This window comes from Neofelis nebulosa, chromosome 8, assembly GCF_028018385.1.
Source record: "Neofelis nebulosa isolate mNeoNeb1 chromosome 8, mNeoNeb1.pri, whole genome shotgun sequence".
NCBI lineage: Eukaryota > Metazoa > Chordata > Mammalia > Carnivora > Felidae > Neofelis > Neofelis nebulosa.
In genome coordinates, this window is record NC_080789.1 from 27275976 (window position 1) to 27296176 (window position 20201).

General features: G+C 36.9%; 1 protein-coding gene across 4 annotated transcripts in view; it reads right to left on the bottom strand.

Annotated features, from left to right (window-relative positions):
* Window positions 1–19344, bottom strand: part of MRPL42 (mitochondrial ribosomal protein L42) — a 73164-nt gene extending 53820 nt beyond the window's left edge. The window contains exons 1-5 of one of the 4 annotated variants that reach the window (XM_058741803.1): window positions 19056–19332; window positions 15851–16009; window positions 10844–10907; window positions 9096–9180; window positions 2765–2928 (exon numbers count right to left, since the gene is read on the bottom strand). In XM_058741803.1, the coding sequence (XP_058597786.1) occupies window positions 2765–2928; window positions 9096–9180; window positions 10844–10907; window positions 15851–15920 (383 nt within the window). In that variant the 5' untranslated portion in view covers window positions 15921–16009; window positions 19056–19332. Of the gene's footprint in view, window positions 1–2764; window positions 2929–9095; window positions 9181–10843; window positions 10908–15850; window positions 16010–19021 lie in introns of all 4 variants that reach the window. The other 3 variants (XM_058741801.1, XM_058741802.1, XM_058741800.1) reach the window with 3 other exon arrangements.
* Window positions 19345–20201: the final 857 nt, after the last annotated feature.

The window sequence follows — 20201 nt, forward strand, 5'->3', positions numbered from 1 at the left end:
CACAAAATAAAAGAGAAACATGAGCGACATTATGAATCATGGAAAGAAATCTTAGAATACAGTAATGGCATACATATGGGGCTAAGAAATGGTTTGCTAATTTGTTTCCACATACCCTAAATTACAATTACAAAGACACGAAAAAACCCAGAGAGAGTGTATAAACAAAGTAGGTACTAAATAAGAAAAGAAAAACCAAAGAAGAGGATAAAAAACAGAAGTAGGTTGGGATGCCTGGGTGGCTCAGTTGGTTAAGTGTCTAACTCTTGATTTTAGCTCCGGTCATGCTATCACGGTTGTAGGATGGAGTCCCACATGGGCTGGGGATTCTCTTTCCCCCCTCCCTCGTGCTGTCTCTCTCTCTCTCAAAATAAATAAACTTTAATTTTTTTTAAAATTTATTTTATTTATTTTTGAGAGAGAGAAAGAGACAGAGCATGAGCCAGAGAGGGGCAGAGAGAGAAAGAGACAGAATCCAAAGCAGTCCCCAGGCTCTGAGCTGTCACCATACAGCCCAATGCAGGGCTCGAACTCACAAACCGTGAGACCATGACCTGGGCTGAAGTCAGACGCTTAACTGACTGAGCCACCCAGGCACCCCAAAACTTCAACAAAGAAAGAAAGAAAGAAAGAAAGAAAGAAAGAAAGAAAGAAAGAAAGAAAGAAAGAAAGAACAGAAGCAGGAATTAAAAGACAGCATGGTGGCCAAAATATTGCAAATTTCTTCTTGAGAAATTGATACAGAAAGATCACTTTTATTATAGAATGATTATTAAAAGAGGACCTCTTTTAAGACAGAAAAAGAAGAGCTGTGTTTTTGTTATAATGAATTTAAAACTTTGGACAAGATACTTAGTTTGAAATTTCTAAGGACAAATACTGGGAATAAGATCAAGGAAATAAAAGAATGTATAATGGAGCAAGTTGCATGTCATCTGTATAATGAATATAATTAAAGCTCTTGCAATGATTTTCAGCAAGACATGGAGTATGAGACAAAGCCTCAAGGAATCTCTATTTTAACTAAGAAAATGGGAGGATCTTCTAAAGAGAAACTAAAAAAGTAAACCAAGCCCCAGATCCATACATTCATTTGCTTTCAGACTTGCTCCCTACCAAATGGATCCACTGACCCTTCAGACTCAGTATGACCAACAATGGGTTCATCTTCCTCACTGTCAAACCTGTTTCCCCATGTGTATGAATGGCACCACCATCCACCCAAACACCTGTCTGTAACTTGAGAGGCCACCTGTCTCTTCCCATGCCTAATCAGTGACCTAGTGCTGCTAATTAAAATTCTTTTATTTTCCTCCTTCCTCCTTTTATTTCCTCCTTTTATTATAGTTCTTTCTTTTATGTTCCCCCTTTCTATTCCCATTGCTGGTCCTTTCATTTAGGCCTTCAACAAATTTCACCTAGACTATTATACTAGTTTCCAAACAGGCCCCCCTGACTCCAAACTTTCCATAGATCACCTTATCCCAATACAGAACCCACTTAATGAATTTTTTTTTAATGCTTATTTATTTTTGAGAGACAGAGCACGAGGAGGGGAAGGGCAGAGAGAGAGGCAGACACAGAATCCAAAGCAGGCTCCAGGCTCCACGCTGGCAGCACACAGCCTGACACAGGGCTCTAACTCACAGACTGTGAGATCATGTCCTGAGCCGAAGTTGAATGCTTCACTGACTGACACACAGGCGTCACCCCCTGCCTTGATTTTTTAATGCATAAACCTTTCTTCTTAAAATATGGCAATGAAAATAAAACCTAAACTCCTCAGCACAATACAAAATCCTTTATAAGACCCTTCCTACATTCCCTCATATTCTGGGTCCCCTCCATGCTGAACTACTTGCAATTTCCCCAGCATACTCTATGACATCCTGTTCTCTCTGCCTACAGAACCTTTTCAGAATTCCTCATGGCTAACTCCTAACCACTCTTCAAGGCTCAATCACTCGATTTTGTTAACCCTCTCTCCTTGACTATAAATAACTCGCAAACAAGGATTGTGTTTGTGATCTCCCAGCACTTACTTAGTAGAGCAGGTAGATGAATGTATATTCATTAATATACTTAATGAATATGAATATATATTATATATTCATTAATATACTTAGTTACTGGGTGATGGGTGACTGGTGACTGAGTAAGAACAAAATTTGCTCAGACATAAACGATTAAAAACAGTCACCTCTCAGTTTTGATAGGGAGTAAGATAGATATAAAAGAAAGAAGAATCAAAAGAAGAAAAAAAAACTAAAGCCAGAGTCAATTAGGAGGTTAAAAAAAAATCTATGTAATAAAATATGAGTACTAGCAAACAGAGGGACAACTAGTTTCTAAAGGAACTGAGAACCATATACACTGCCCAATCATTTGCTGTACCCCAATTTTTTTAACGGTAACTCGTAATCTATTAAATAAATGGATAAAGGCCCAAGGACAAAATTAATTATTTGGCAGGAGGATGAATAAAAACAACACAGCAAATGACTGTATCACAGAATAGAAAAAGTTTCAAGAATTCTTACAAAATTCACTGAAAGTTTGGTTAAATCCCCCCACTCAAATAAAAGAAAAAAGAAGTATTATTTCATTTATATGTATGTACATCTAAAACTACAATTTACTAGGTGATCATACTGGGTGTTAATTTCACCACACAGAATATAACCTCAGAAGTTCGTTAATGCAAGAAAAGTTATGTATTCTTTTAGCTGTCGAGTGGGAGTTAAGAAAAGAAAATAGAACTCACTGTCCACGAGGATACCAACGGTGCTTAGTAGTAAAGAACATTTTGCTAAGTTGTTCTATCATAGGTCCTTGCTCCAAGGGTTCCTTTTTTTCTTCTAATCTGGTTTTCAGCACTTGATCATGTGTTTCTTCATTATTACACACAGGATCTGGCCGTGGGATAGGCTACAAAATAATAAGTAACGAACAACATCAAAAGGTAGGAATGTTAGCCAGCAGTACATTGAGTTCACAATACAACAATACCCATATTCAGGAATCTATTACAGTACCTCAAGGTAGATAAGTTTTCAGAACAGAATTTTGCTTTAGTTGCATTATCCACTAAAGAATCAGAAATACTTTTCCTCTCCTATCAAGTTTTGGGTTTCTTTTCCAGTAATAAATTTCTTTATTTAATGTTATTTTCCCCCAGTAATAAAGTACTTATTATTTTAATTTCTATTCCTAAAACTATAAATTGTACCCATTATTTTTTAACTTAAAAGTTTACAGTCTCGGGCACCTGGATGGCTTAGTCGGTTAAGCATCTGGCTTCAGCTCAGGTCATGATGTCACCATATGTGAGTTTGAGCCCCACGTTGAGATCTGTGCTGACATCTCAGAGCCTGCTTCAGTTTCTATGTGTCTCTCACTCTGCCCCTCCCCTACTCATGCTCTGTCTCTCTCAAATAGAAATAAACATTAAAAAAAAAGTTTATAGTCTCTAACCTTGCTTATCATTAAAGTGAAATACGATGAAAAACATTTAATAAAATTTTTTTAATGTTCATTTATTTTTGATAGAGATAGAGAGACAGAGTGCGAGCAGGGGAGGGTCAGAGAGAGAGACACAGAATCTGAAGCAGGCTCCAGGCTCTGAGCTATCGGCACAGAGCCTGACACAGGGCTCAAACTCATAAACTGCGAGACCTGAGCTGAAGTTGTACACTTAACTGACTGAGCCACCCAGGTGCCCCACGGTGAAAAACATTTCATTGAAATGGTATTTCTTATATCCAAAGGAAATTTTTAAAATTTCAATGTTTTCATTTACGTGACTGAAATGTCATCAAATGATGCTTTATGGTAACTTGAGAAATTTTTTGCCCAAAGACATCAATTACTAAAATCTCATCTCCTCTACAACACATTATGAGTGATATGACATATTCCCATCAGTAACACTAGCTCATTAAAGCCTTAAAGAATCACTGTCTTGGGGGCACCTGGATGACTCAGTCAGTTAAGTGTCCAACTCTTGACTTCAGCTCACATCATGATCTCACGGTCGTGAGACTGAGCCCTGAATTGCATCAGGCTCTGTGCTAGGTGTGCAACCTGCTTGGGATTCACTGTCCCTCTCCCTCTGCGCTCCCCAACCTGTAAGTGTACTCTCTCTCTCTCAAAAAAAAAAAAAGTCACTGTTTTGGAAAGTGAAGTCATGTATATTTTAAATATTAAATGACACTGTATGTAACAGAGGTGGGAACATTGCCTTGCTTTACAGATACCATATATATTACAATACAATGAAAATCTGAATTTACAACCAGAAAGGAAACAATTCAAACGTAAGAGTCCTCACATTCATACACTATTCATGTCAACTACAACATTCTACCATTGTATTAAATGTTACAGCATATACTTATATTTATTTGGTATATGCACATGACAAAATAAGACTTCTTTAAAAAGCAGTATGTATGGGCATGAAGGTGACACAATTGACTTAGTACTACAGAAATGCAAAGTAACAAAGATATCAGTGAGAAGTAGAATAGGAGCCAAAGTCAGAACTTTGTCAGAGTGCAGAATATATTCTACAAGGTATAACAAATATTATGAGTAAAGGAAAGTAGGTAAGAACATACAATAGGGATAAGCTTTAAAAATGGATCTTGAGAAACCAGATTATGAAAGGTCTTCAAATTAGATTTACCAGTAACAATTTGAGGTAAGCAGAAATAAGGAACCACTTACATAGTGTAGGAGAAAATTAGGAAGTAGAATAATAAAAGAAGTTAAGGACTTGAGCTTTGGTCTCTAATTCTGCCACTTACTAGCTCCTGACCTTGAACAAGTTACTTAAGGTCTTAATTTCTATTTATGTAAAACCAGAGAAATAATACCTACCCAATAAGGACTTAATGAGGATTAAATGAAATAATCATATATAGTATGCTTAGCTGTCCCTCATCCTCTTTTTTTTTTTTTTTAATGTTTATTTATTTTTGAGAGTGAAAGAGAGAGAGAGCACACACATGAGCAGGGGAGGGGCAGAGAGAGAGGGGGACAGTGGATCCTAAGTGGGCTCTGCACTAACAGCAGAGAGCCCAAGGCAGGGCTCAAACTCATGAACCATGAGATCATGACCTGAGCCGAAGTCAGACGCTCAACCAACTGAGCCACCCAGACGGCCCTGTCCCTTGTACTCTTAAGAGTTCAATAATGGTAGGTAGCTACTAAGATTTAAGGCCTCAAACAGAAAACTTTAAATTTATAATTTAAAGAAAAAGCTCTCCTTAGACATTTAAAGTAATTTTAAAAATCACCTGTATGTAAAGTAAAATATTAGCATCTTTGCAAGCTACTATCAGACCCTCAGGGATCTAGCAAACACAGGATTAGAGCCTATAATAATTTTCTTTTAGGTTACTATACTTGATGCTAAAGATTAAATGTTTTTAGTATTATCAAAAGTTAAGTTGTTTTCAAGTGTTAATGAATGTTCACGGTCTTTCTTCCTATTCCCAAGCAGGCTCAATTCTAACATATCACAAATTCTCTCTGCTCTGTATGATTAAAAACACTTCTTTACCAGGCACATAGATAAAAGACATTGGAATTAATGGATTCTTCGAGTCTACACCAAGAGCCTCTGGCTGACTCAGAATTGATTTTTAGGTAGTATCTGATCTCCTTAACCAAAGAAAGGATATGTGAATGTTTCAGTAAAAAAGAAAAACTAAAATAAAACTGAATGTCAACTTTGAAAACTATTCAGAACTATCATCCTGAATTTCCCTTGTTTCTCTTAAGGATTTTCAAAATTTGACTTTTGAAATTTGCAACTAAATCAGCCACTAAAAAGAACCGTCTAGTACTTACATTTTACTTTATTTTTCCAAGTCTTTATTTTTTTACCCCTGGAATTATATCTTTATTTTCCTAAACCTTAGAAATTTAGAAATCAATCCTAAATTCTAGAAAAACATTTTTAGAATATTAGTACTTTTAATAAAGTATATACTCAGCAAAAGAAGAAAAAAGGATCTTTTTACTTAGATCTATGGAAAACAATCAACATGTTTTGGATTCAAATAAATTACCAGAACACCAAAGATGCAAATCAACTTAACTGTCTTAAAGCCAGTCTCAGTAGGCGTATCTACACATGACTAGGATCTTTGCATGCAGTATGCTTTCCAGGGCCTAAAGAACCAAAGGGCCTGCTGGAGTTGCAGCCCTACCTCCTTGAGAAAAGAAAAAAAATCAATACTAAAATTGAAGTCATGTTTGAAGATATTTATTTACTATCATGTACTACCTGCATAAGATTTGTAAATCTAGATTCAAAAAGAACACACTGTATTCTAACAGTAACATGTTTTCAAGAATGTTTTCTTACTATGCAGCCCAATCTATAATTTATCACTTGAGAAACAAAAAAATTCCATGTTTCCCTTTATGAATGTCTCTTAGCCTTAAAACAGGAAACCCATAAGCATGAAGAGGGAGAAACAAATGTATTCATTTAATCAACAAATATTATACACCTACCAAATACGAGTGCTATTCCAGATGCTAAGGGTATAGCAGAGAACAAAACACACACAGCCCTACCCTCATGGAGCTTACATTTTGGTGGTGGGAGACAGACAAACAAGAAAATATCTAGTGTGCCAAAAATGATAAAAGCTATTGAGAAAAGACAATAGGAGTCCAGGGGCAGGGGTACTACTTTAAATGCAAAAGTTACTCACTAGTTAACAAATAAGGAAAGGGAATAAACTATGAGGTTTCTGGCAGGGAAGCATTCCAGGTAGAGGAAGCAGGAACTACAATGGCCCAGAGGTAGGAGCCTAATATACTTGAATAACAGCAGGGGAGCAGTGTGGTTAGCAGTGAAGTGATTACATGTAAACTGATAGGAGCGATCTTCTAGATGAGAGAGGAATATTGAGGATACAGGAGGGGAAACAACTGCTACCACACAGAGACTGCAACAGAAAAAAAGGAGGCGGGAGCTGGACATGTATGCAAGGAGTGACTGCAAGGATGGACCACAGAATCTACACCAGATAAGAGAAGTGAGGATGTGTGAGGTGTGTGGCAGCTGTGATAAAGGGGTTCAATCAACGGATGTAGGTCTCAATGAGGGGATGAAGAATTCTTGGAGCTGGGAGCTGGGGGAATTCTTGAAATCTAAATTGGCAAGAAGGAGGAGGAGGCATTTGTGACTAGAACATCTCTAGAGTGCAGCCAAGGGAATGGGGCTGATGATGTTGGGAAAAAGACAAGACAGAGGCCAGGATATTAGATTATCTATATAGATACTGAAATAACAAAGAATTAGAACAGAAACAGTATTGGAGGGTGTCACAGTATATCTAAAATCTTCAAGGAAGAGTGAAGGGATGGGGGGAGGAGAAGTGAACTGAAAGACAGGAGATAACAGCAACAAAAAAAGGGAGTAGATGCTACAGTTTAATGACACAAATTACAAAGCTAGAAATTGTTAGAAAGGAGGGAAAATGGTCTGGATATGACAACAAGGAGCTACAGGGACTTCTACTTCCCCTGGAGGTCCAGTAGTAAAAGGGAATAGGGAAGAAAACATCAATCACTGGAAAAAAAAAAAAATGGTTGGCAAAGCAATGACCCCAGGTACAGCCAGGTCTCTGGTAGAGCCAGAGGTGAAGGCAAAATTCTGGATGAAGTTAACATCATGAGAGATTTTAATGATGATGGTAAGTTCTAAAAGTACAGTGCAAAGTTTTGAGAGTTAGGAAAGAAAGGAAAAGTGTCAGATTCAGGGATGTAAAAAGCTATATATGGATGAGAGTCTGAGGTTGAGAAATGACTTTGCAGTCATGGTCTTGGTAGAACTGCTAAAACAGAGATAAAGCACATAACCAGAAATATAATTCAAAATAACAATGAGGGAGGGCACAAAATAGCATGTACTGGAGCGTTTACAAGATAATAAGTCAGTGACTTACACCTATTTTCTACACATTGCCCCAAGAAATGAAACAAAAGAGGTACTGGATTATCGCCTATGATACCTGGCTAGAATACAAAGCAGTATAAAGCAGGCAGACCAAATGGTGACGTTAAAAAGGGAATAAAAACTAGCAAAATAACAATCTATTTTGTCAAATCAACCAGTATTCTAGCCCTAATGATGATTTTTAAAAATAGGCACAACTAGATGCATCACATCATGATTTGAATTATCTAGTTATTTTCTCCTCAAAAAGTAAACCAAACATTATCAAATATGGTAAAAGAAGGCTGAGACATAGGAGAAAGCATTTCAAATAAAGATAAATTAACAAAAAGACTTGGGTCAAGCTAAAATAAATTGTATTGAGGGGCGCCAGGGTAGCTCAGTCAGTTAAACGTCCGACTTTAGCTCAAGTCATGACCTTGCTCTTGGGAAGTTGGAGCCTCGCATCTGGCTCTGTGCTAACAGCTCAGAGCCTGGAACTTGCTCCAGATTCTGTCTCTCTCTTTCTCTGCCCCTCCCCTGCTCATGCTCGATCTCTCTCTCTCAAAAAAATAAACATTAAAAACAATTTTTTTTAATAAATTGTATTGAAAACAAAAAACCTCCTCTACCTAGTGTGTGGCTTTTGAAGAAATATGGAAAAAAAACTAGTCCTTGAAATACATGTCCATGTTGTCCCATTAGAAAAAGCTAACTGGAAAAAAAAAAAAAAGGAAATTCACCAAACATTAAAAGGATTATCAGATCCTATTCAATATAAAAGGTATAAAACTTCTGCATTCTAAAATATAGTGCTTCATGACTTATGACAATACAAAGTAGTATGGAACAATGTATTTTGTAAATTTACACTATACAAAAATCTACCAGATTTTAGACCAGAAAATTGATGCCATGATTGCATTTAAATGGTTCACTTTGTGTATAGAAAAAAGCTTTTAAAGAAAGAAGATGGAAAAGAAATGAGAAAAATTGAAATGGTAAAATTAAAAAAACAAAAAGATCTACACCATATAAAGGAAATCAAACAGTTCTATTCTCTTTGGATACTGTAAGGAAGTGTGAATACTTCTAACAGCAAATTAAAAATTACAAGACATTTTCTCATACATACTTTTGTATGTTCATATGGAATGTCCACAGAAGGGTGGTAGCATACTATTGTCCTGCCATCGGATGTCAAAGCAAGCTCTACTTTGCTAAAAAAAAAAAAAAAAATGTTTTAGAAAGAGTTGTACTGTATTCAAGGCAGAATGATTTTCTTAAAGATAAAAGTAATTAATCCTAAACCCCTGAAGAATGATGCTATGGCACCTGGTACCCAAATCATAGAGGACAACTTGACCATCCCACGAAATATGTCAGCTTAACTACCACAACAAACCCTTAATGCGTTACCCACTATTGTATCAAAATTATTCTTCAGATTATTTATTTGTAGACTGTCCAAATCTTTGGAAGAGATTTTCATGTTTACTCATCACTAATATTAGAACTTTTTTCCCCTTATCTAAAAACTACCTTCAAAAAGCTGTAAGAAGTACATTACTTGGTTGAATTATTAAAGATCAACAAAGTAAATAATCTTCCAGGCAAAGGATCACCTGAATTTCCAATCATAAAGTCTATAGCTGAGCACTTTTTCTGGATTAGCATTTCTCTAAGTGCCTTTGGTGGAACAGTGCAACTCTAAGTAGCCTCCCATAAAGAGTTCTGAGGTCAAATAAATTTCATAATTACTGAATAGTATCACTTTCCTCCATTAATATTCCTAGAAAAACACATTTTGGGCAATACTCCTCCAAATATTTTTTCCAGGAGTGCTGTGGCTGGATCTCATTCAGGTACCAACTGACCACGCTGATTTGTCAAAGACCACAGCAACTACTATTATACTTAGATCCATATACATTCTAAAGAGAACAACTTTCAGCTTTCATTAACCTTATATGTTTTCTACACATCTATAAATATAAGTTTCTAGGACTTCAATACCAAGCAGATTTGAACCAGAGTGGCAATTAGACACTACAACGTCTTTTAGCTAACACAGTAAAGGGTATCAAGTTGTTTCACCATGATTTTAAGATGGAATAACGTAACACAGCTATAACAAACATTGCATCTAACCAATGATTTTTGATGAAGAATGGAATTTTACATAATACAAAACACCTGTAAGACTGAATCTTTTCAGGTTCAGAAAGTATAACCTATTACCTACTCTAATCTCATCACTATCTTAGTACTTACTAAATATACACTTAAAACTAAAACTAGCGTCAAGAGGGCAGAAAATACATTTTTACCAAAATCTGCAATAAAAACATAGCTTAAGAAGATATGTTGTGGTTTCTGTACATCAGACTCTCCTACAGAGAATAAAAGGCAACATCTTATTCACGTTATTCCTAGTTCTTAACATAGTGACAAGAATTAAATAAATACCAAATAAATTGTGACTGCATTAAATTATTTGTAATTTAGGATTATTCTTCATCAAACAAAAGATAAATAATTGCTTAAGCTAACAGCTATGAACCCCAAGAGAAAAAAACTATAAAAACTAATTAACTTTTCTATAAAGCTAAGGAAGGCTTTGGGATAAAAGACAGCATTTCTAACAACATGTCTTACAACAAATTAAGTATTCACTGAAACACAATGATAATTATTTCTATTTAAAATATTTATGAGCCCAGATACTGGGTAAATAAGACCACTGAAATAATTTTTAAATACAAAATTAAAGAAAGAATAATCAGAAAAGAAAGCAGAAAATACCAAAAGGAGAAATAAAATTAAATCATTTCAGATACAACAAACAGACTGTTATTTTTTCAATTGAATTTAAATACATACCAATTATAGTCATCTGGAAGAGGCGAATACGTAGATTTATGACAAACACAATAGAAAGCTCCGTCTGCAAAAAAATGGATTTAGTTAATTTCAGCATACGTTCTCACATAAATGTAAAGCTAGTTTCACTCATTCAGCTAACACTTACTGCATTGACAGGAAACAGGGCTGTACTAGAGACCAGGGATTCAACAACAAGATCTAGTCCCTGCTTTCAAAAAGGGTACAAGTCTGGTGAGAGATAATTCCAATATAAACAAACAATTCCAATATAAACGATAAGCCTGTTAGAATGGGTAAGCACCACGAGAGGGGCACCTGGACAGGTTACAGAATAGGACTGTGCAGTTTTAAGAATGCCCTTCCAGTAGAGATGATGTCTACAGTGCTCTAAAGGATGGAGGAATAAGCAGGAGTTGGTAGGGGTTGAGTACAATGATCTTTGCAGAGAGTTATAAGTACTAAGGACAGAGGTAAGAAAGAACATGAAGTATTTAGGTAGTCTAAAAAACGTCTGTAAAAAAAATAAATAAATAAAAGCTTTTGTGAGACCAAGTGCACAGTTCACAAAGGGGGAGTGTTAGCGATGAAATATAAAATAAATTGTTCAAAATTAACTTTTCTTAATCAAAATGCTCACATTTCATAGAATATTTTCCCTTTTTTAGAAAACCTACAAATTCAAAAGCCATAACTACTTTAAGTTTGTTAAGTATGTTCAGAGAAATGATGTTTTTAAAATATAAAGAAAAAATGTAAATGTAGCTCAGTAAACTTAAAAACAGTTCTGAACACAGTAGTCCTCCCTCCCGCCACCTCCACCTTATCCGTGTTTTTGCCTTCTGCAGTTTCAGTTACCCAAGGTCAACCTCGGTCCAGAACCAGATGATCCTCCTTCTGACATAGTGTCAGGTCAACAGTAGCCTAAAGCTACAGGACAATGCTAATGTCATCCACCTTGCTTCATCTTAGCACATACACATTTTATCTCACATCATCACAAAAAGAAAGGTGAGTACAATACAATAAGCTATTTTGAGAGATCACATTCACATAATTTTTATTACAGTATATTATTAAAATTATTCTATTATTAATTATGGTTGTTAATCTCTCTTACTGTGCCTAACTAGGAAGTTTAACTTTATCACAGGCACGTATGTACAGGCAAAAACGTAGTGTTCAGTACTATCCACAGTGTCAAGCAACCCTGGGACACTTGGAATGTATCTTTCGGGGATAAGGGTGAACTACTGTGTATCTTGGTTAAAGCCAAGATCAACTTCTTTCAACCCCGCCTCTGGATCTTCAGTATGGAGTGAAATCTCCACTTTGTTCAAATACCACTCATCCTTCAAAGTCAAATGTTACTCTTTCATGAAATCTTTTTTCCTCTCCCTGCCCCACAACCCCCAACACAGAGAAAAGAGTGGTCTATTTTGCATGTCCCACAACCTACGCTTCATATGACATTACTATAACTTCTGTGAGGTCCTTCTTGTTTTTTTCTGCGTCAGTTATTTATATGTACAAAAGATGTGTAAAAAAGGTGTATTTTCCATCTTTGTATACTTCTTTCCCCAAAGACTGCATATACTTATAGATCTAAATATAAATTCTTACTCCAAAGCATAAAAAGTACCTTAGCAAAACTCTCTTTTATCATAAAAGACTGCTCAGCAAAATGTCAATGCCAAAATTCTATTGATGTAAAATAATAAAATACAAAGAATTAGAAATTTAACCTCATCTCTCAAAAGATTTGATTTTCAATTATCTGTGCTAATATAGAGAAGCATTCAAAAAGACAAATCAGAGGACAACATAAAAACCACTTACACTATTTTCTTCTCTGACACTGTTGGGGGTCTTCCTAATCATATATGAATTAATTTTAAAAGAAGTCTGTATTCTCTGAATATAAACGAGCTAGGTGATACATACGTTCAGTGAAACAAACAGGGTTGGGCGGCAGAGGCAGGACAGACAGACTTAAGTGTTTTTAAAACAGGCAGGAAGGGACGAGGCGCCTGGGTGGCTCAGTCAGTTAAGCATCCGACTTCAGCTCAGGTCATGATCTCTCGGCTTGTGAGTTCGAGCCCCGCGTTCAAGCCGGGCGTTCGAGCCCTGCGTTTGAGCCCTGCGTTTGAGCCCCGCATCGTGCTCTGTGCTGACAGCCCAGAGCCCGGAACCTGCTTCCGATTCTGTCTCCTTCTCTGCCCCTCCCCTGCTCACACTCTCTCTCTCTCAAGAATAAACATTAAAAAATTTAAAAATTAAAAAAAAAAAAAAATAGGCAAAGGGGAAACTCAAGACAATGGTATTTCAGGTGAACAAGAAATCTTGTTAAATTTCTACCCTACACTTGTGCAGACATTTGTTTGTGCCCTCATGACATACATTGCCTTCTACCTCATATTCCAGGTATTTCTTATTTTCATAGATGTCTATTTCACCTACAAGCATAAATAAGTTCCTTAAGGCCAGGAACCAAATTTTGACCATTACTCTGTCCCCTATAGAGACTACTAATAAAAAAGTGATCCCCAAACTGCCTCTAAATGTTAACTTCTTAATTAGTACATAATTTAAAAAACTAATTTGACACTTTGTCAAGAGAAAAACTCTAGATATGGTAAATATCGAGGTTTTTAACATGTAACTAGAATTAATGCCAAAGTTAACATCAATCAACTCAATGCACTAAAAAGAATTTCAGAGAGTCAGCTCTCCATAACTTACAAGCTATTCTTGTTATGCATACATATGTTCAATTGCTTTCTGCTAAGATCTATAAGAACTAATAGTCTTGCCTAACTTTCAAATACTCAATATTTTAAGTTAGTACAGGAAAGAAGGTACAGGAGAAAGTGTATCAGGCTAAACAAGATGGGAAGACCTAAGTTTTGATTACGGCTCTCATCTATCAGATATACAAACTTGATTAGGTTTCAGAGAGGTCAGAGAACTCAACTTCCTTCACCTTTATTAAATACCTACCATTATTCAAAGTTGTAAAATTCAAAGTTGTAAAGATCAAATGACTTAGTACACTTAACAAAACTAAAATATTATACATTCCCATTTTGACTACATATTTTTAAAGGTTTTAAAAGTTCCTTCTGGCATATGGGGAGGCCTTTTTATTTCTATTCACTGAACTTTCTCCCTTAATCATGGTTTTGCTTTGCCTCTAATCTTAATGTTCTTCCTTTTCATATAAAATATCAATAATAGTAATACTTTACCTTCAATAATAGTAATAATAGAACTTGTGCAGAATAAGAGGCTTCAGAATGCAAGAAGTGAGGTATTCACTAAATACTAGGATGACTGAGTGAAATGGATTCATTTACTGGGGTAATGCAAATTAATTCTTAGTTAACTACACATTTTGACAACTCCAATCCATTCAAATCAGTTCAACCACTTATCATCTACCATGTATGAGAGGTACCGAGGAAACCAAAATAAATTAGATACTACAAATTTATAATCCAGTGGATAAAGTATATATGGAAAATTTTCACTTATCAAGGAGCATATTAACTGGTTTTCACACTAACCTCAGTGAGGGCTCTCTTTCAGCATGTAGACCAGGGAAAAATGGATTAGGTCTGATTTCCCATCAGCCTTCAGGCTGGGTTCTAGTCAAGGCAAAGGGGAGGGTAAACAGCAGAGGTCTCTCCCAATTCTCAACAACTAAAATGCTCCTAAGTAATCAAGAGCAAACTATAGTTTTGTTTTGTTCTCATTCTGATTTTAGTTTATATCTAAAGTCTCTTAGCAATCTCCTTCTTCATTTACTTGGTTAATTATACTTTTACTCAGTTTTTACCCTAGTCTTCAACTCTTTCCCCCTAACTCAATAAACCACTGTTCAATTACAAATTGCAATCAATAGGAAACATGAAGGAAGAGATTAAGGTCAACCAGAGATGTGTAAAAAAAATTTGGCTAGCATAGCTAAAGATGAAAATGCAAACCTATTATAACACTATAACTATGTTTGTTCTAGAAATGGAAGAAGAGAGTTCACAGACAGAAGGAAGGGAGAGCGAAAGCAAGACCAGTTGGGAAATAAGATTTTAATAGTCTACTTATTTATATGGGTCAATATTTTGACTATCAAACATGTATTAATGGGCTCTGAAGAAAATATTAGACTACCCACATGTCTTTAGGAAAAAAAGGTACAAATTATATATTATATAAATTATAAAATTGTAAAAGTAAGCTCCATGCCCAACATGAGGCCTGAACTCATGACCTCAAGACTGAGAGTCACAAGTTCTACCCAATGAGTCAGAAAGGTGCCCCTATAAATTATAAATATTTTATGTATTATAATACATAAAACATTTTATATTATACATAAATATATTTTTTAAATGGCTTAGTACATAGAAAACACAAACTGAAATCCAAAATATTAGCAATGATTTTTATAAGATGGAATTGTAAATTTGCCCTTTATTTGTTAATTTTAAGAACTAGTAAAAAAGTAATGTGTGAAAACATAGTAAACGTAAGTGATTCAGACCAGAGAAAGTTCCTCTTTGTCAATCCCTCACTTGCCCTCAGCTAAATCCCAGTAGTGGTCTACACAGATAATCTCTTTGGTCCACATCTTTTACTCTGTATTTATACATACACATACACACATATATGGTAGATCTTCTTTAAAATGCACAAGTAGGATCATACAATAGATACCGTTCTGTGACCTACTTTTACCCCCTGCTACTTAGAGATCTTTTCATGTTGGTAACAGCTGTATGATATTCATAGTAAAGATATGCCATAATTTATCCATCCCCTTTTGATAGACATTTAGACTTTCTCCCCTTTTCCATTATTGCAAACATTCCTGCTATTAAGTGCATATACAATAAACATTTTTTTATTAATAACTAGACACTAAATTTTCTACAGTGAACAAGGATTTCTATAATATTTGAAAAATTTTAAAACTCTTTTTAAACATTAAAAAAAAAAAAATCTCACTTTGAATCGGAAATATGTGTTTCCAGATAGTTCTGTTTGATATCACCCGTTTTACTGCTGCTAATACCATGGTGACTCAAGATGCTTATCCGGTGGTGTGAAAGATGACCTGGAGAAACTGCTTTTAAAATCTGCTTCCAGGCATACCTATTTTCATCCCTGCGTAAGAGATAAAGAAAAATTAGTGCTACCTATGGTAAGTTAAAGTGGTACAATATATTGAACACTATAAGAACAAGATAGGAACCACTACCTAGAACTACAGTCACAAGAAAAACTTTTAAACAACTTTAAATTTCCCTGTGATATAGGACAAAGATCAACACCAAAATATAAGACCTAAAGCCTTAGAACTATGTCCATTACTATTTTTCTTAAATGCAAACTTTTTGGAACTTACTATAGTTCTTTCCATTTAGTGAGCATTCAGCAAATGCATAACTCCTCTTAGAAACAGTCACTCACTGGCACAAAAACAGACACTCAGATCAATGGAACAGAATACAGAACCCAGAAATGGACCCAGAAACGTATGATCAACTAATCTTTGACAAAGCAGGAAAGAATATCCAATGGAATAAAGACAGTCTCTTCAGCAAATGGTGCTGGGAAAACTGGACGGTGACATGCAGAAAAATGAACCTGGACCACTTTCTTACACCATACATAAAAATAAACTCAAAATGGATGAGAGACCTCAATGTAAGACAGGAAGCCATCAAAATCCTCGAGGAGAAAGCAGGCAAAACCCTCTTTGACCTCGGCTGCAGCAACTTCTTACTCAACACATCTCTGGAGGCAAGGGAAACCAAAGCAAAAATGAACTATTGGGACCTCATCAAAATAAAAAGCTTCTGCACAGCGAAGGAAACAATCAGCAAAACTAAAAGGCAACAGACGGAAGGGAAAAGATATATGCAAATGACATATCAGATAAAGGGTTAGTATCCAAAATCTATAGAGAACTTACCAAACTCAACACCCAAAAAACTAATAATCCAGTGAAGAAGTGGGCAAAAGACATGAATAGACACTTCTCCAAAGAAGACATCCAGATGGCCGACACATGAAAAAATGCTCAACATCACTCATCATCAGGGAAATACAAATCAAAACCACAAGGAGATACCTCACACCTGTCAGAATGACTAAAATTAATCACTCAGGAAACAACAGATGTTGGTGAGGATGGGGAGAAAGAGGATCTCTTTTGCACTGCTGGTGGGGATGCAAACTGGTGCAGCCACTCTGGAAAACAGTACGGAGCTTCCTCAAAAAATTAAAAATAGAACTACACTATGACCCAGCAACTGCACTACTAGGTATTTATCCAAGGAATACAGGTGTGCTGTTTTGAAGGGGCACATGCACCCCCATGTTTATAGCAGCACTATCAAAAATAGCCAAAGTATGGAAAGAGCCCAAATGTCCATCGATGGATGAATGGATAAAGAAGATGTGGTATATATATACAATGGAGTATTACTCGGCAGTCACAAAGAATGAAATCTTGCCATTTGCAACTACGTGGATGGAACTGGAGGGTATTATGCTAAGTGAAATTAGTCAGAGAAAGACAAAAATCATATGACTTCACTCATATGAGGACTTGAAGAGACAAAACAGATGTACATAAGGGAAGGGAAGCAAAAATAATATAAAAACAGGGAGGGGGACAAAACATAAGAAACTCTTAAATATGGAGAACAAACAGAGGGTTACTGGAAGGGTTGTGCTCCCATCCCACCCAGGGGATGGGCTGAATGGGTAAGGGACATTAAGGAATTTACTCCTGAAGTCATTGGCGTACCATGTGCTCACTTGGATGTAAATTATAAAAAATAATAATAATAATAGAAAGTTTTGTCTCAAAAAAAAAAAAAAAGAAAGAAAAGAAAAGAAACAGTCACTCACACATGCTACACAGAGCGTCCTCCCTCATATTATTGTGTCTGTGTACAGCCTCTCGGGTGCCATACGCAAGATCTTACTACATCATTTGAAGTAGGATTGTTTCTGATTAAATTTAAACAAGTCCTATCCGTGGCCTAGTAAATACTGATTTAGGGGAACACATATAAACTCTCTGAAGTCCCAAGTAAAATTTCACCCTCTTATACATGTACAAGGTTTTTAACGTAACAATGTGCTTTCACTGCCATTTTATTCTATTAATCACGACAGGTATCTTTATTTCCATTCATGAGGAAACTAAAGTACACAATTTAAATGATTTGCTTACAAGAACTTTATTATCAGTCACTTAGAAACTGGGAAACTTTGGACCCTTTGTTTCTTCGATGGTAAAATGGGGAAAACCACCACAACCTCCATGGCTTTTGTAAGTAAATGACTTCTAACCATTGCTACATCCCTTGTTTTTAAATGGCCTCGATAACTGTTGGTTCCCTTCCCCCAACAGTGATAAAATGGAATGCGGACATAGGCCGCACAGTTTTATACGCTGGACTAACCTATGCAGGGCGATGCCTTGCACGGTTAGTACATGTGTCTACTTTCCCTGAGTACATACACTGTGGTTTTTGCAGTTCACGTTTCTCTATACAATATATGTTCTATCACAAGTCTGTGAAGTAGGCATCTCCATTTTATACGCTGAGAACCGAGGCTCAGGGAGGTCAAACGATTTACTTGTCCACTTCTACCCCTGCTTTATAGGTGGCACGGATGGAAAGCAATGCCATGTTTTCTGACCACAAACCAAGGAACAAAATATCTGAGGAACATCAGGTCCCCTCAATCCGGGACAAGCACCCCCAGCGGGAAGCCAGATTACTCACTCCAGGGCGAGAAATTCAGGTAGTCAATTCCTTGGCCCATACTTCAACCCCGAAACAAAAGCTGCGGAGAGCCTCGGAGGACGCGCGGTCTGAGAAACAGGCTACCAGGAGCACCGGGACTAGGACCCAGGGACAGATGCAAAAGACTTGGACTGGAGGGGTCCCCGAGAGACCCACCCAGGCACGAGGAAAGCCCCACAAGCGCACGGCCATTATGCCAACCCTTCTGCAGGATGGACCGCGACTGGTGATACCAGCTTTATCCTACCGAGAACTACAGGTAGGGGACCTCAACATCTCCCCATAAAGCTTCTGAGCCTGTCTAGCTTCTAGGAACTCCCTGACCAGAGGAGGAGAAGGCAGCAGTTACCTGACAGACGCTCACCGCGAGCCCGCCATCTTACCTCAATCCGGGTCTTAGGAGACACCGCTTCACGCACCTCCCTGGCCCGCGGGGCAGTATGGGAAATGTAGTCTCCGAGGGCCGAACGCGTTTCCACCGAACGGGCTCCCGGGTTTAGTTTTAGACGTTTGGCTAAACTTCAGCGGCGTTACGCCTCCAAAAAACAAAATCAGTGCCTTACGCACACATCCTTAGAAATAAACAAGCGCTACCTTTTTTTAAAGTTCATACAAATTAATAGATGAGCTCAAGATCGCTCCTAGGTGGATGAGTTAAGGTTTCCTGGAGGAAGAGGTATTTCAGAGAAGCTCTGACGGCTGGTGGCTTGGATCTGGCGTTTGAAATGGGGAAGTGGGGAGGCCCTTCCACCCGAAACCCCAGCACTGTGTTCTGAGAATTGTGCTGAGTATTCATTACGGAAGAAGAAAATGTGCAGAATCCTGGACCTTGCCTTATATTTAGTGCAGAGAGAAGCCCCTGGGCCTTTGCATTTTCTGCTCTCACTGCCAGTAAGGCTTTTCTCTCACCACTTCTCATGACCACTGCCTTACTTTATACAGGTCCAGTTCACATGTCATCTCGGAGAGGACCATATCATTAAAAGAGCCTCATCTACCCTTATCCCATTGCCCTCCTTTATTTTTCTTTATAACATTTATCATTATTTAACATTCTATTATCATTTTTTCCTTGTTTGTCTGTCTCTTATGCTAGAATGCAAGCTCCATGAAGGCAGGAACAAGTATCTATCGTGTTCTACACTGTATACAAACCCAACATCTAGAACTGCTCTCGGCCCCATTGTAGGTCTCCAACATTTGTTGAATAAATGAAACAAATAACACTGTGGGTATCCAAAACAGTAGATGACTGACTAATTCCTTTCCCAAATGATTTGCAAAATTTCGTATTTATGTACATTTTTCTGAAAAGAGTTCATAACTTCTATCATGTATTCAAGGGGGGCAATAAACTCAAAAAGGTAAGGGCCATAGTCCTGAGTGATTAATATTGAAAATAAGTGAATGTAAGTTCACAGTAAAGAAAAATAAATGTGAGCTGCTTTGGTATCTCCGTATTTTTCACAGAATGCCAAGCTCATTCTGCTACTAATCTTTGTTCCTGTAGAGCCCACACTGAGAACACG